This window comes from Penaeus vannamei, chromosome 17 (genome assembly GCF_042767895.1).
Source record: "Penaeus vannamei isolate JL-2024 chromosome 17, ASM4276789v1, whole genome shotgun sequence".
Classification (NCBI taxonomy): domain Eukaryota; kingdom Metazoa; phylum Arthropoda; class Malacostraca; order Decapoda; family Penaeidae; genus Penaeus; species Penaeus vannamei.
In genome coordinates, this window is record NC_091565.1 from 5,549,082 (window position 1) to 5,564,876 (window position 15,795).

Genomic DNA, 15,795 nt, shown 5'->3' on the forward strand with positions numbered 1-15,795 from the left:
TACGTGTTTGTGTATGTACGTGTGTGTGTGTACGTGTGTGCGTGTATACGTGTGTGTGTGCGTGTACGTGTGTGTGTGTGTGTGTGAACGTGTGTGTGTGCGTGCATGTACGTGTGTGCGTGTATGTACGTGTGTGCGTGTATGTACGTGTGTGTGTGTGTGTGTGTGTGTGTGTGTGTGTGTGTGTGTGTGTGTGTGTGTGTGTGTGTGTACGTGTGTGTGTACGTGTGTGTATGTACGTGTGTGTGTACGTGTGTGTGTGTACGTGTGTGCGTGTATGTACGTGTTTGTATGTACATGTGTGTGTGTGTGTGTGTGTGTGTGTGTGTGTGTGTGTGTGTGTGTGTGTGTGTGTGTGTGTGTCTGTTTAAAAAGGCAGGTTACATGGAATTACAGTAGTCATTCAAACAAGGTCAATAAGCCAATCCAGTTTATTTACAGCTTCAAGGTAGAAAATATAAACACTTATAAAGGAATAGCCAAGTTGAAGATCAGCTCATTTGTCAAGGTATTTTTGACCGATCAGGAACATTGTAATCTAGTTTTGAAGTATTTGAAAGAGAGGAAAATACTTAAAGTTTAGGATTTAAAATGGTAATACATTTTTTTTTATATGATCTGTGTTATACATGACACAAACAGTACTGGGACTTGTTTACAGCAGCATCAGTGTCTGGAACAAATTAAAATCTCATGTTAGTAAGCTACAACAAAAAAATGATCTCACTTTAGATAAGGAACTATCAGCTGTACTATATGACATCAATGGCTGTCAGGAGAACGAAAGTATTAAAACATCATGTGAATGAGAATATAAGACCGTAAGTACACAAGACTTAAAAATTACTGGATGACAAAACAAGTAAAATTCACCTTGACACCTAGATGAAAAAACCATTGGTCTCTTCCACAGGTTTCATCAAACTTCCTCCGTGATCAAAACTAAAACTCACGGTCCAAACACCTGTCGGAGATGGATATCTAAATACATATAAAATATTTACAAACCTATTTTATGTCATTTTATATTATATCAGCAAACAAAGTTGACATCATCAACTGTCAGGAGAACGAAAGTATTTCACATCATTTACAAATGGTAAAAAAATTGGTTTAGGTGGAATATATCAGTTGCTATTTCTAGAAGGCAGTGATGCACTTAACAGGTTGGTAACGACTGGCTGAATGCAAAATATGTAAATGCCAGAACATATCTAACCTCTTCAATAAATATAAATGTATGTACAACTCATCTGAATAGAAAAAAAATTATTGACAACCTGTTAAGTACACCTTTGCCTTTCTACATACTATAAAGTATCTTATTGCAGCATGCCAAAACATTAGCACATCCTCCTCATCTCTGGACATATGACCTCAATCCTCAGCTGAAAGTATAACTCTCCCTGCCACATACACATGAATGATAGCCAGCTCCGGGCTGAAGATGACAATAATGACATGCCACTTTCAGTGTCATACACTTCTCCAAGATAATTAATTATCTACTCAAAGAGAGTAATGAATCCGTCAACAATAATCAAATAGAAGCAGTAGAGGTACGTGTTTTTTTTTTTTTTTTACCCAGACAATTTTTAAAATGACTAGGGAGCAATTACTTCATAGAAGAAAAAGATAGCTGAAGTGTATTTGGGTCTTCCCTCTCCCTCATAATTTGATTACTGTAGATTTTTATCTTGTCACCATTGGTAATACTAATTTGTACTAACAACATACAGAACTCTTATCATAACTGAGAAAACAGTTATACGAGTGCAGAGCAGTCCACCTGTCTTGGTATACTGATTGTATGACAGAATGCTGGCCCTCAGATCCAAGACTTTCAGCTACATCCCACATAACCAATCATAGCAGCACAATGGCTGATCACAGCAACTTGGGTTAGTAGAGGGAAGTGAAAACTTATGGAAAATGTGCTAGTATTAAGAGACCCTACGTGTAAGCATACATGTGTACAATGTTTTTAAATTTTAAAATACCTTGGCTTGAATGACTAAGACAGCTGTTGCGATGACTACATGCATGTGCCTTTGGGTACTTGCTACATCTGTGGAAGAGCATAACAATTGTGAAACCAAAACTGTTGTTACAACTTCATGTGCACTCTATTTCTTGCATATCAGTGGTCATTTTGACATCAAGCACTATCAGGAGAACGAAAGTAATAAAAACATCACATGAAAAAGAATTATGGCAGCCTGCCAAAAGCTGTGTGCCAAGATCTATTTTTAGAAATACAAACTGACATTTTACCTTAAACAGCTTAATCCAAGGAAGAGCAGCTTCTTCATCAAATGTATCCCACTCCTACCATTTCAACCTGTTAAAAGCATTTAAAAATAGTAAAGCACAACAATAAACCATCAATAATATACTTCTATAAATTTCATCAGTTATTAATCAACATCAAAATGTTATCAGGAGAACGAAAGTAAAAAGCAACATCACATGAAGTAAACTTAGGAAGATAGAGTTATATGACATTTTTTTCGGTAAACAACATAAAAACATGATTGTGTATGTGGTGAAGCTTAGTAAATGTTCACAAACAAATACATACTTCCGCAGCTTATCATTCCTTGACGAGTCCGCCTTATGGTGCAGATGCTTACTGTACTATCTGTTATGGGATTTGGAAACTGATTAGACTAAAATCTCATAAAAGTTTGAATCAAATAAGCAATTAATATATTTTTTTAATCAGTAAATGTAACACATCAAAATGCTGTCAGGAGAACGAAAGTAAAGAATACATCATGTGAAAGAAAGACCTGATAAAAACATACTTCGCAAGCTTAAAGACCTTTTGAAAATTGTTACAAAGCCCTTACCTTTCTCTTTACTTAATTATTGGGTATGGCTTGCAAAATGCAGATCCTTGTTTGCTCTATTCAAAGAAAAAAATGAATGGATATGAGAACAGAAATCATGTACATATATAAACAAATTATTTTAATCAGTTAATAAATGACATCAAAATGCTGTCAGGAGAACAAAAGTATTGAAACATCATTTAAAAAAACATATGAGCAACACATGTCTAAGTCCAAATTGTCAAGCAATTCCAGCAATTAATAAATAGCAAGATGCTTACCTCATACTGCTCAATGATGGTGGGGCAAGTCTTATAACCAATGCCCTAATTCCTGTCAAAATACAAAGAACATCTTGAAACCATATTAAACACTTTTGAAGTAAAATCATATCTTGAAATCAGTTTGTATTTGACATCAACATCAGTCAGGAGAACGAAAGTAAAGAAACATCATAATGAACAAGAGGTTGTATCTCAGATCTTTTGCTTAACAAAGTAACAATTAAACAAGCCACACACTTAACTTTTCATGCAAAAATTACCTATATTTTCATCTTAAATGCATAAATACTGTACAACACTATTACACAATTCACTTTCTCCATGACAAAACTTTAAAGCCTCAAACTTCATCTTACCAAAAGGAGTAGGCCTTGTAGTATCTGGATCTCAATGGCTGCATCCTGCCAAAGATATATGGAAATGATATATGGCTAATATTCATAAAGACCGGTGATTGCAGTCTTACTTATTCAAATTCAGTGAGAGATTGACATCAAATTCTGTCAGGAGAACGAAAGTAATAGATCATCATATGAAAGCTTTGGTGAAGGATTTTTGAAATTTTTCATCTGAACTAATCTCAAATTCAAACTTTTGTTAAAGTATTCAATAAAACAGAGATAGGTTTTGAACTTTTACCCCAAGTCGAGGTCTTACTTTTACAGTTACATAAACATCCAAGGAATTACATTAAACTAAAATCATAAAATACAAGAATATAGACAACAACAATGATCACATATACCATGATAGTAAATATCCCCCATATTCATAACAAACAACATACCTTTAAATACATAATCCTTCTTGAACAGCCAGTCTTATGAAGATACGAACTGTAGTAGCTACCTATTGATAGATATTGGGCACAGATTAGGCTATAATTTCATACAAGGAGTTAATCAAGCTATGCTTTTACATTCAGTATATGGAAGACATCAAAAAATTGTCAGGAGAACGAAAGTAAAGATACATCATGTGGAAATAATATGATTTGGGAAGTTTTCAAAAACAGGAAAATATCAGCAAACATCTTACCCATGGACCCTTAAAATATGACTTGCAAATTATAGATCTTGCTTTGCAGAACTTGGATTTCAACATCTGCATCCTGTCAAAAATAAAGGTAAATTACATAAGGCATCACGTCATATAAACTTTTATTTAAAGAAACATTTATCAAAAATCAGTTTAAAAATTGACATCAAAATCTGTCAGGAGAACGAAAGTAATGGAACATCAAATGAAAACTGGTGAAAGAATCAATACCATGCTTCTTGTAAAAGAAATGATCAGAGCTATAAACCTTAACAAATTTTCAAATCTACATACAATAATAGGACACATCTTACCTTTTTTCGAAGAACTTAAGATACGACTTGCAAAATGTATAGCTTGCTCTGCAGACTTTGGATCTCAACACCCACATCCAGCTAAATATATGGAAATGAAATATGGCATCACTTCAAATAAAACCCTAATTAAGTATAATGTATCTAAAATCAGTTAAAAGATTGACATCAAAATCTGTCAGGAGAACGAAAGTCATGGAACATCATATGAAAAATTAAGATAATACTTCTTGTAAAGTAAAGAATGATCCCACAGCAATGAATCTCATCAAAGCTTTAAAGATGTATAAAATAACAGGAAATCTCTTACCTTTTCTTTAGAGAACTTTTACAGGAAGTCTTGCAAAATGCAAATCCATATCACATCTGTTAAAATCAGAAAAAAAAATATGAAGGAACAAAAAACAACAGTAATGCATATAATACAATTATTTTAATCAGTTAATAAAATTACATCAAATGCCTTCAGGAGAACGAAAGTAATGAAGCATCATTAAAAAATACAGAAGACTATTAAAGTTTACATATCAAGAGTTTCAGAGATTTCAGTAATTGGTAAACCCAAATAAGCTTACCTATGTTGGCGATCAATTGTAGTCTTGTAACAAAGATCCTGTCAAAAGTACAAAAAAGCAGATGGAATCAATGTAAAAGATTTTTTCTTAGTATTAGTACATTTTAAATTCAGTTTATGATTGACATCAGTTGTCAGGAGAACGAAAGTAATGAAACATCATTTTAAGCAGGATGTACTTGCAATTTAGTCAACTACCTCAGCAGATAATTGCATGTGGTTTGCTTAACTCTTTGCACCTAAGCACCTAAATTAAGGGTTGGATAGAGTATGGGTTCACTACATACAAGTGGCTCTTTGTTAATTTACAGAGCCAGTTCTGTTACTGTCTTTGTTAGCTGTGCATCCTCATTCCCTGAAGGTTTATTCTAGTGTTGACAAATTATCTTTGGTATAGATGCACAGCTCCTGAATCTCATGCTGTTTAGAGACTTTGAACATACTCAAGCTTTGCAAATCATCAAAACAATCCAGAGGTCTTGACACACAACTGCAACAAGCTAAGCAAGTAAAGTACATGAACCATAGTTTTCCTTTCATTTAAAATATGATTAACTGTACTTAATAGGTAATGTTCACAATCATTTCCTTTTATATAGATATATAGGGTTATTGTACAATTCTCTAATCTTTATGAAGAATAACTCATTACAGTTCAGTCAAAAATATCTTAAAAGCCTCAGAATTATACTTACAATAAAGTTTGTCTTGCAGAATTTGGATTTCACAGCTTGCATCCTGTCAAATATATGGGAACAATATAGCGACACTCCATAAAAACTTCTAAAAGCAGTGTTATTTATTCAAAGTCAGTTAAAGGTTGACATCAAATTTTGTCAGGAGAACGAAAGTAATAAAACATCATATGTCTACTTTGACTAAAGAATCAACATTAACTTGTTTACAACTGAATTCAATACAGAATTTTTGAAGGTATCCAGTCAATACTAAAAAAAAATGTTCGTCTTTTACTACAGGTAGAGGCTATACTTACAGGCTCATCAAAAAGAGAGCTGATCTACATCATCTACATGAAGAAAAGAGGAGACTACTGCACCAGCCAACTCTACCAACCAACCTGCAAATAGCAATATGAAAAAAAACTTTCAACACCTAAGTAAACACTAATTTTGGAGTTCCATGTAACATTAGATGTGCAAAATATATTATCAACTCAAAATTACCTGAACAAGGACTCTTACCCACTTCTGGTTTTCCGCTTCATGGGACTATTTCAGATCTTGCAGTCTTGTCTATGGATGGGTTACTTCAATATTTCATTTAAATATTACTTTTGTCTATGACTAATTATAATCTAATTATCTTAATGACTTTCTCATGCAATTTTAATCTTTAGATTACATGTATTAAATCTAAAGGCACACAAATAACAAACCTGATAACTAGAATGAAAAAAAAGGAAATGTGAAAGCATCCTGTTAGAAATGCAAAATATCTGGGATGAAAAATCATTACACAATTACATGTTGGCAATCTTAATAAAAACTTAAAATACAATCATTTGTTTGGTTTGTTGTATCTAATTTCATTATTACCCAATTTTTAAAAGTTTATACAATCACAAAAAATAGAAAGAAAACTGCTGAAGAATCTTTGCTTATCATCTAATGACATCCTACATTGTGAATGCTTTTAGATATTTCTATATTTCATGTTTCATTTGCTTAAATGAAATCTAACAGTAAAGAATTATTCAAAAAGGTAAACATAAGTATTGGATCTAATAAAACAAACGTGATGGTACCAATTTATTAACCGATTCCTCTACAAATCCTCTAAGTGATGATGATTGATAACCATAGAACAATTAAAATATCCCATATATCATATTCTTCATATACAATCAACTTCTAATGTGTTCTGGGGCCCACCCATTCTACTACAAAGCACAGCCAAAATGGACTGTATAAAAAATATGCAGTATACTACTGGCAGAGCACTAAAGACGCCTTGCTTTGTAGTACACAGGCAGGCCCCAGCAGACCTTTTCTTGCAGAGGGGGAGGAGGTCGGGATAATCAGTGAGAGCATTTCAACAGCCACATGAATGCTGACCACTATGTCAAACAAAATGAGGCTTGCTGGCTGCCATCTGTTCCAGAGACAAATCTCATTAAAAAAATGTCCAGTATATATGGTAATACTTAAAATGGCTATATAATTATATTACACATGTATTTCTTAAAAAAAAAAAAAAAAGGGTTTTCATATTTCTCAAAAGCATGAAAATGCTCTTAAGGAGACTATAAAAAAAATCATGTGAAAGCCTTTATTAAATTACCTTGGGTATGAATCTTCTTTAATCTCTGTCTCGTCGCTGGTCACGTCGGTCTCTTCGTTCTCCCCAGCTGCCCTTCTCACGACGGTCACGGTACCCACCGCCCTATTAAGAAAACATTAACCATATAGGCACTATATTTTCATCGAAAGTATTATCGCCCCCCCCAAAAAAATAAAGACAGCATAATGAAAAAAATTGGAAAAAGATTAATATTCTATTTGTCAACACCTAATAATGCTTCTTTTCAGCATTACCTGCATTCCGCGGGCGAAAAAGGGCTTCTGGTCCAAGATACGCTCATTGTTCTCCACCAAGTTATAGAGCTTATCTGCCAATTGCAGCGAGAGCGACTGCAGTGATGAGGGCTCTGTGCGATGCATCACAAGGCAGGAAGTTGGCTCATCAAGGGATGCCTGAAATAAATGTGTGAAGTCAGAAACCTTTTAGCCTTCCCTAAACATCATTCATCCACTACTGCATAACAAAAGACACATAAATGATGGGGAAAAGAGTAATCATCTCTCACCATAATTTCCTCATTGATGATCATCTTGCTAATAATGGCATGCACTGTCCCATGGAGCAGCTCAAACATCTCTGACAGCTTGATAAGGGAGATGGAGTCATACACATGAGAGTATGTGAAAAGATATGTGCGCAGGCTCTCCTCTTGGATCTTGCCTCCCAGCATGGTGCGTACACGATCAGGTTCGTGGAACAAGTCCCACACTTTAGAGTTCATCTTGTCATTCAGCAAGAGATTCCTGAAGAAACCATTTGTTAAAAGCTGTTCATAAAAACAACAAAACATTTATTTTAAACAGTGACTGAACTAATACACTACATATCCAACCAAACCAGATTTGCTGCTAGTGTACACTGTCCAGCTTGCCCACCTGCACTGCTTCCAGTTGCCATTGCGCATAGCCTTGGAGGCGGCCACTACGTGTTCCCTCATACTCTCTGGGGGGCCTACCAGAGACTGACGCTCAGAATTCTTCAGCTGATGGTGGAATGACTTGGAGATCATACGCCTACGAGCATCAAATTCATGGGCAGCCATGTAGGGGATCTCGATAAGCATGGCTGAGACCAAGTAAACACACTCCAGCATCTATGAAAAAATGAGAAAATTCTTGGTGAACCCAATACCAAATACTCATTCATATATTTACATACTGATCAACTTTTTTACCAGTAACACTTTTAATTAATAAAAGAAAAGAAAATATCAACACTGTAACACTTACCTCCAGATTAATGTGTTGATGGAAAGGAATTTGCCTCTGCTTTTCCTGCTTCTCCTGCTCGGTGGTTCGCTCATGTTGTCGCTATATAGAAACAAATTCATTAATGTTATTTCTCCATATTTACCACCTTACATTTTACACTACCAATAAACCCACATTTAAACCTCCATTTCAAATATCATATCACAAATAAGGAAAGTAATGTGAAACACTCTTTACCTGGGGAAGAAGACCCTGAGCAAGAAGTTCCTTTGCACGACCACCAGACTGGATGTCCAGGAGGGCATTGTGAGCTTCGCGGATGTTGCCGTGACGGAAGGCACACAAACCAAGCTGAACCATGGTACGATTGTACAGAATTTGGGTTGGCAAATCTGAGTGGTGGATGGTTTCCTGAAAGAAATTTGTAGAGTAAAATGATTGCAATAATATAATGCGCAACAGCAAAACCTTAAAAGAATGCCCCAGAAAAGTGTTAAATACTAGACTTACTCCTATCCAAAATGTAGTTCATTATATAAATGCTCCACATAATGATGAAATAAATATATAGGTACATTTCATATCGCCTTACCCAAAATAATAAAAGAAAACAGCTAACCAGCATCATAATGTTAAGTTACAGCAATAACCATAAACAATCATTACATGAAAAGTTTAGAATTAATATGACAAGCTAGCCATGATCATTATCATCTAAAAATGGAAAGTTCAACAAAACCAAAATTTCCAGCATACCTGTAGATGAGCCATCAACATCAGATCACGTGCTTCATACCACTTGTCATGCAGAGACATGTGGTAGATGTGACAGAGCACAGCCCGTGTACGCAGACGATCTGTGTTGTCACGCACATAGATATACTTGCAGAGCCTGTCCATCTCTTCCACACTGGTGTCATCGGTCTTGGGGATCTCACCCTGAAGAAAGACATTGGTAATTGTAATTCATGTTAAAAAAAATACTCATTTATCACTGATCCTCACTTTCATTTGATTTAATGATAATATAAACAAAAACAATTAAAGGTACAAATGGACAACTAATGACTTCTTACCACAGCCTGTTTGGCAGCACGAGGCTCATATTTATAGTAGAGATGCTCAATTTTCCTCAAATAGATGCGGCAGATGTCAGAGGGCATTCCATTCTCTTCCTCATACTTCAAAAGTTTGTCAATGATAGCACAAACACGGATCTCATCACGGAGACGAACAATATACTCATTGCTGTGAGCATCACAGGCCTTGAAAAAATAAACATTTGCTGGTTAGTCATAGGATGTATTGTTCCTAGAAGTTTAAAATTAATAGAAATCTAAATCCCTACCAAATTCCTTTCAATTAATCCCATTTTCAAGCTAGTATATGTGAAGAATATGTTCTTGTTTACCATTTGCTATACAACCCAAATAATGAATATATTCTATACAAACTAGATAAAAAAATAAAAAAAACTCACCTTAAGCAACTTAATAAATTCCTCATCCATCCGTTCAACGATAGTGAGAGCGCAGCCACGCACAAGCAGGGGAGCTGTCTCCAGGCTCTCACTCTCCTCTGTGATGTGCTCTCCAATGACCAGGTCTGGATGAGCAATCATCATGTCCAACAACTCATTGATTTTAATGAGGACCTGGAAGGGCAAACAAGACATGAAACTGCTGAGTAGGGTGACACCTTAATAATGTTGTATAGTAATAGTCTCTCATTACTCAATCCTGACTATGCTAGAAGCCAGTTCAATCTATCATATACTTATTTCTCCTTCATTATTATTGGGTTAGTCATCTCTCTTCAGTCTTTGTAAATCAGATTATCATTTCATTATCTCATAGTCAAGAGGCTAACAGTATATAAAGGAAAAAATATATATCCTTCTCTCCACTAAATATCAAAACATACTTATCAATCATTTGAATTCATTGGGGATAAGGAATGAGAGCTGCATTATCCATGGCACAGTCCCCTGAACCTACCTTGTCCCACAGCTCCACTTTCATTGGGTCGGACACTGAGGGGTTGTAGTCATAGATGGACATGATGATGTTAAACTGGATCTTGATGCGGATGGCTGGTCCAAGGTTGTTCTCATCGGAGACATTCATCAGTTCGTGCAAAAGTTCAATTTGCTCCTTCCTGTCTGTGCCCTTCTTGCCACGGGCAGCCATGATCTCATTCAGCTTCTTGTGCACGGACTGCACATTGATCTCATCATCCTTGCCAAACATCTTGGGCTTTTCCTGGTGATCAAAGATTTAAAAATATGAAATGAGGGCAAAAACTAACAGTCAGCACTTTAAACATTCTAAACGTTATTGCGCTAGTTAAATGCATAATTCAATTACCCTGGTTAACATACTTTGCCACTACACGGTAATGGCAATATGTGATGAGATATCAAAATATTCTTTTTATTTGGTCCTTTAAGGTCAGAATTACAATGGCTGGTAAACCAAATCAGTCTCAAAATTTACCTAAGCCAACATCAGAATCTCGGGACATATGAACCTACCATTGGCATAGAGGATCCCTTCTTGACTGTTTCCCAGCCACCTTCATCATCGTCACTGTCCTCCTCCTTGATCTTGGTCTCTGCTGGCTTCTTCCTCCTCTTTTTCTTGCTATCATCTTCTTCCCTGTCTGTTGTCTTTTTCAAGAAATGTTCTCTGTAAATGAAAGGGAAGGGAATCGTTTCAAGCATAATCACTTGTATTTTTCCTCTTCTTAACATTATAAGATACTTGAAAATACTCAGCTGAAATATTCAACTGCCTATTTCAGTCCAGCAAAATTGACTTACTCTGTCTGCGGTAGAGGTTGAAGACCGCGACGCGCGTAGATAGAGGAAAATGGACACCGCCATCTTATAGAGCGGGAAAAATAGAAGGGGATAGCGTATAGTTTAAGATGCACCGGCCTTATAGTCACCGCTAAATGACTAAAATATAACGCGCGGCCGCCTTTCAAATTCAAAGTCGATGAGCTTGTTTACCTTGCTAGGAAAAACACGACACTGACCCACGAACGCATTTTTGCGTTCGCGAACTAGTCCGTGTATCATTACGCGCTTGTCAAAACGATATTTGGCTAATTATCTGTGTCTGCTGGTACGCATTTATACCTTTAAAGTCTTTTAGTAATGTTATTATACTTCATTTGCATATTTTAATATTTATCTATACCCTCATATCGAATCCTGCGCATCGAGTGTTTCACACTTTCTTGCGCCAGCCACAGGTTGACAGCTCACCAACCCGCTCATTTCGAGATTGAAAGCCGGTGAGAAATGTTGCGTTTCCAGTGTTGTGTTGATTCTGGGTTCTTTTTTAAGACCTTTACAGTGGCATCGAAGAATAATTCGACTTCAGTAACCATCCTAGTTTTATATCTGAGCCCATCAAGAGCTCCAAAGGATGAAAAAGGTGATTAAAATCGAAGCAATCCCAACAGTACAAAGAAACGAAAGTTTCACGTTTCAGGATATAAAGGTATTTGGTTTATTATTTTACGGTGTGAATGCAGCTCTGTCTTGCCGTACATACCGTGGTGGAGAGAATGTGTCCTGGGGGGTGTTGGGGGGCTTGCCCCCCATCAACCCTCCCCTCGGGCAGTGCCCGAAGGGCACGCCTAGTCACGGCAATTTATATTGATATATTAGGTTGGTTGGTTTATTGGTCAATACGTTTTTGGGGGTTGGAACGTGTGAATTCCCGTAGATTTTTTTTGCCGAAATGTGGGTTGGGTTCCCGTAGAGTTTTTTTGATTTATTTCGCGTCAGTCCGTAAACTTTCAAAGATGGCGGTTACATCCGTAGAGTTTCATTGGCCGATTTTAAGCGCTTTTTGTGCTAGTTTTACGCATTTTTGATCGTTATTCTTCTTATTTATGCTTGTTTTACCCCGTAATTTCCCTGATATACTTCATGCCCTCCCCTGCTAACGGGACTATCAAATCAAGATCGTCGATGGAGAAATGGTACTCAATCTCCTGAACGATTCATTCGCAAAAGAAACAACGCCGAAAATCGATGAAATCATAGGATTTCATGCAGAAAAAACATCATTTTTTTCGACCTAGTCTCTGCGAGGGTGCGTCGCGGTCTTCAACAATTACCCTGTCTGCAAAACTCAAAACCTTACCTCAAAGAGTATATGCCAACATCTCCATCCGAGGAAGAGGTCTCGTCATCTGAATCAGGACCCCAGTCAATGCTGTCATCATCGTCATCCTCCTCCTCCTCAATTTCCTTCTGCTTCTTGATGGCCCTGAAATTAAACAAAATTTTCAGTCTTTCTTAAGAAAATTTACTAAATAGTTGCACAAATATGATTCTCAAATGGATATCATATTCATTAGATGTACAGATTTCAGCTACCAGTATTGTCTGTTTTCATAGAAGACAATCAAATGACAGCATTAAAATTTAAAGTTAAAGAGCCCTATGGGATGAATCAGTAGTTAGTGAAAATTCTTCGTTTACTTACTTGGTAGAGGACTCTTTCTTGAAAGTATTAGAGTCCATATCAGTTTCGAAGTCACTGTCTTCATCTTCAGCCTCTTTCATCTCAGATTCAGAATCAGGAGCATCAGGGTTTGCCCGGAAGGCAGCCAAATCAGTTTCATATTCACGGGCATACTTCCTATACTTCTGGCGGAGTGTGGTCAAACTCTTGGCATTGATCTTATTCCACTTGTGTTTTCTGCAAAATGTGAAAAACATTTTATGAGTAAAATAATACACATGAAGAAGGCACTTTACCAATTAAACCACCTTGTGTCCACCTAAAATTTGGTACCATTATTTGACAGACATCTAAGTTTGTTCATAAATATTCTTTGCTACTGAAGTAAGTCAGAACTGAGAGTGTTTTTTCCCCGCAGAAAGCTCCTACCTGGCAGCTTTGTCTTCCCACATGTCATTAACGAAGTCCTCCAGCTCCACCAGGCAACGCAGGTAGAAGCGTGGGGTCTTGCCACCCTCCTCCTTTTGCACCACAGGAAGGGCCTTCGTATATGCACGGCACAGATCCTCAAAACCTGTAAAGGCACAATTGTTACTCCTCCAATAAACAATTTATCAATGAAGTCTTTGATATAATCTGACAGAATATAATAAAACTGTACGGAATTTGAAATATATTAGTAAAAAACAAACAATGTGAATAACCAATATTTATCAGTGTATAAGCTCACCACATAATTATACTTTCACACATCATCTTAGTTTCAAACATACAAATCTTTTCACTTCCTCTTCACAAACAAAAACTTACTTGAGAGTACACTGTACAAGTCCCTAGCTGACTTGTAGTTCTTGATGCTCTTGATGATGTTCTTAAGCTCTTCATAGCGCTTCTCCTTTGCAGAGCGGACGACACGTTTTGTGTCTTCTTCATCTTCACTGAACTGAAAATGATAATGGCTATATACTAAACAAGTTTTGCCAAAATACACAAAGTAATCTCATAAAAACCTAGTAATGCAACATTCATTCCTTAGTTGAAAAATCTGCTGAAATAAATAGGAATAATAAAAATACCCAAGATCAAACATTGCCTTGTAATGATGATCATCTGTACTTCATAGCCTTCTCAGTATAAGTTACCAAGAGCGACGTGCGAGATGGAGGGAAATGGAGACAGCCATCTTATAGTGTGTAAGAAATTGGGTAAGAAATAAAGTTTAAGCTGAAGTGGCCTCATATTTACCAATAAATGAGGGAAATGTCCACTGCATGTCATAATACACTCACACAATCAAGATTTCTTAATGTCCATTGTCTGTAAATTGTCTCGAAGTGTTAAGAAATGGGGGTTACAGGGGGGTTCACTCCCTGTCTAGGGAATAAATAGAAGGTAGGAAAGGTCAGGTTGGGTGTCTGGGTTTGCATGATACCCTGGTTTTGGGTCTTAATCTCTGGAGGGTGCGTCGCTCTCGGTAACAATTAACTCAATTTTCTCTAATTTCGTTCTTTGGACTTGAAACTCTGTACAGACTTATGAGACGATATTCTTGCTGGATATAGCCAATATTACAAAAAAGATAAGACGGTGCTTAACATGTTCATCCAATAACTAGAAACCAAGAATGTAGGCTTTCCTGAGATGTTATAGCAAGACTCCACATGGTAATCGGCCACAAATGTTAGAAATTCTATAATCCAAGTTCTTCTATCACATTTTCCCCCCCCAATTAATGAGGCATCTAAGTTCAAGAATTATCACTCACAGACACAGACACGCAGATGCACAGACAGACAGACACACACAGATACAGACATACACACACACAGATACATACAGACACAGACACACAAAAAAAACTCGGCCAAGACCTTACCACAAAGGCAGCACTGGAGATGGCTGGCTCCTTAACGGTCTCCTCCTCGCTCGATTCAGACTCCGTCTCAGAGTCGGACATGAAGAAACGGGAAGTCATGTTGGCGGCTTCCTTTGTGCTCTTGCTAAGTTATATCTGTGGAGAGAAATGTATTCCATGACGAACAACAAACCACATGTTTACATACATTCTCAAGTTTTTTTTTGTTTTGTTTTTTTTATTTGAAGCAGATCAGCAACTCCACTTTAATTATGGTTTAAACTTCCTGTATAATGTACATCGCTATTTCATCCTGGTTACTTTTCTTAATACATACTAGACATTTCATTATTCTTTGAAGTAATGATGCTACAGAAATTAGCACCATCTTTAACTACGTATATCTTCCTAATAACAAGCCCTACCGAACTCAAAAGCACTCCAACAACCAAAATCGCAAAAAGACTTCGGAAAAACGACTGAAAATGTGTTAAAATTGGTTTTCTCTTTAAAAATAAGACGAAATCTGCTTCCCCCTCCCGGCAGCTGCTGTCAAGGGAGCGCCACGCCGGAACTCTTGTCACGCTTAAATTTCCTTTTCGTTAATATTTAGCTACAGAACACACTTGGATATGCTCCTCTCCTCGTTCTGCATAACATGGATACTTATCTGTGGCGTTGGGATGGACTTAAACATGGGAAATGAGCGACATTCACAATATTTTCTCATACTTACAATGTGTTTTGGCGAGAGGCTCTGCCAGGAAGGATCGTTAAGGCCGTGGACAGAAATTTCAGTTATACTTTCTTTTCTCAGTTGATAATAATTTTTTTTCAGAGATTGACTCTTGCAATTCTTTTTAATGAATTTGATATATT

At 36.7% G+C, this 15,795-nt stretch overlaps 1 protein-coding gene and 1 long non-coding RNA gene across 3 annotated transcripts; both read right to left on the bottom strand.

Annotated features, from left to right (window-relative positions):
- Window positions 1-416: 416 nt before the first annotated feature.
- Window positions 417-5,913, bottom strand: LOC113805522 (uncharacterized). Its single transcript, XR_003475689.2, has 14 exons — window positions 5,740-5,913; window positions 5,046-5,083; window positions 4,781-4,836; window positions 4,471-4,551; window positions 4,157-4,229; window positions 3,906-3,967; window positions 3,475-3,519; window positions 3,116-3,167; window positions 2,853-2,908; window positions 2,582-2,641; window positions 2,275-2,341; window positions 2,001-2,068; window positions 874-964; window positions 417-673 (listed from the first exon to the last, which is right to left on the bottom strand). It is a non-coding gene; the product is annotated as an uncharacterized lncRNA (long non-coding RNA).
- Window positions 5,914-6,800: 887 nt separating this feature from the next.
- Window positions 6,801-15,795, bottom strand: eIF3c (eukaryotic translation initiation factor 3 subunit c). Of its 2 annotated transcripts, none has more exons than XM_027356521.2 (18): window positions 15,653-15,795; window positions 14,938-15,072; window positions 13,872-14,004; window positions 13,491-13,635; window positions 13,083-13,298; window positions 12,738-12,863; window positions 11,111-11,264; window positions 10,575-10,838; window positions 10,058-10,231; window positions 9,654-9,842; window positions 9,334-9,516; window positions 8,815-8,988; window positions 8,596-8,676; window positions 8,242-8,459; window positions 7,872-8,109; window positions 7,600-7,758; window positions 7,346-7,447; window positions 6,801-7,156 (listed from the first exon to the last, which is right to left on the bottom strand). In XM_027356521.2, exons 2-17 carry the CDS (start codon window positions 15,034-15,036, stop codon window positions 7,364-7,366), a joined length of 2,637 nt encoding a protein of 878 aa, XP_027212322.1. In that variant the 5' UTR covers window positions 15,037-15,072; window positions 15,653-15,795; the 3' UTR covers window positions 6,801-7,156; window positions 7,346-7,363. The 2 variants fall into 2 exon arrangements, with proteins under 2 accessions (XP_027212322.1, XP_069987914.1); XM_070131813.1 differs by lacking the exon at window positions 15,653-15,795 and adding an exon at window positions 15,342-15,481.

What these genes read in the sequence shown, in the direction of transcription:
- eIF3c (XM_027356521.2), bottom strand. Translation starts at nt 15,036, where the DNA reads ATGACTTCCCGTTTCTTCATGTCCGACTCTGAGACGGAGTCTGAATCG. An exon ending in TGTTGATGGCTCATCTACAG is followed by an intron (nt 8,989 to 9,333) that starts GTATGCTGGAAA and finishes AATTTCTTTCAG; the next exon opens with GAAACCATCCACCACTCAGA. An exon ending in ATCAACACATTAATCTGGAG is followed by an intron (nt 8,460 to 8,595) that starts GTAAGTGTTACA and finishes ATTTTTTCATAG; the next exon opens with ATGCTGGAGTGTGTTTACTT.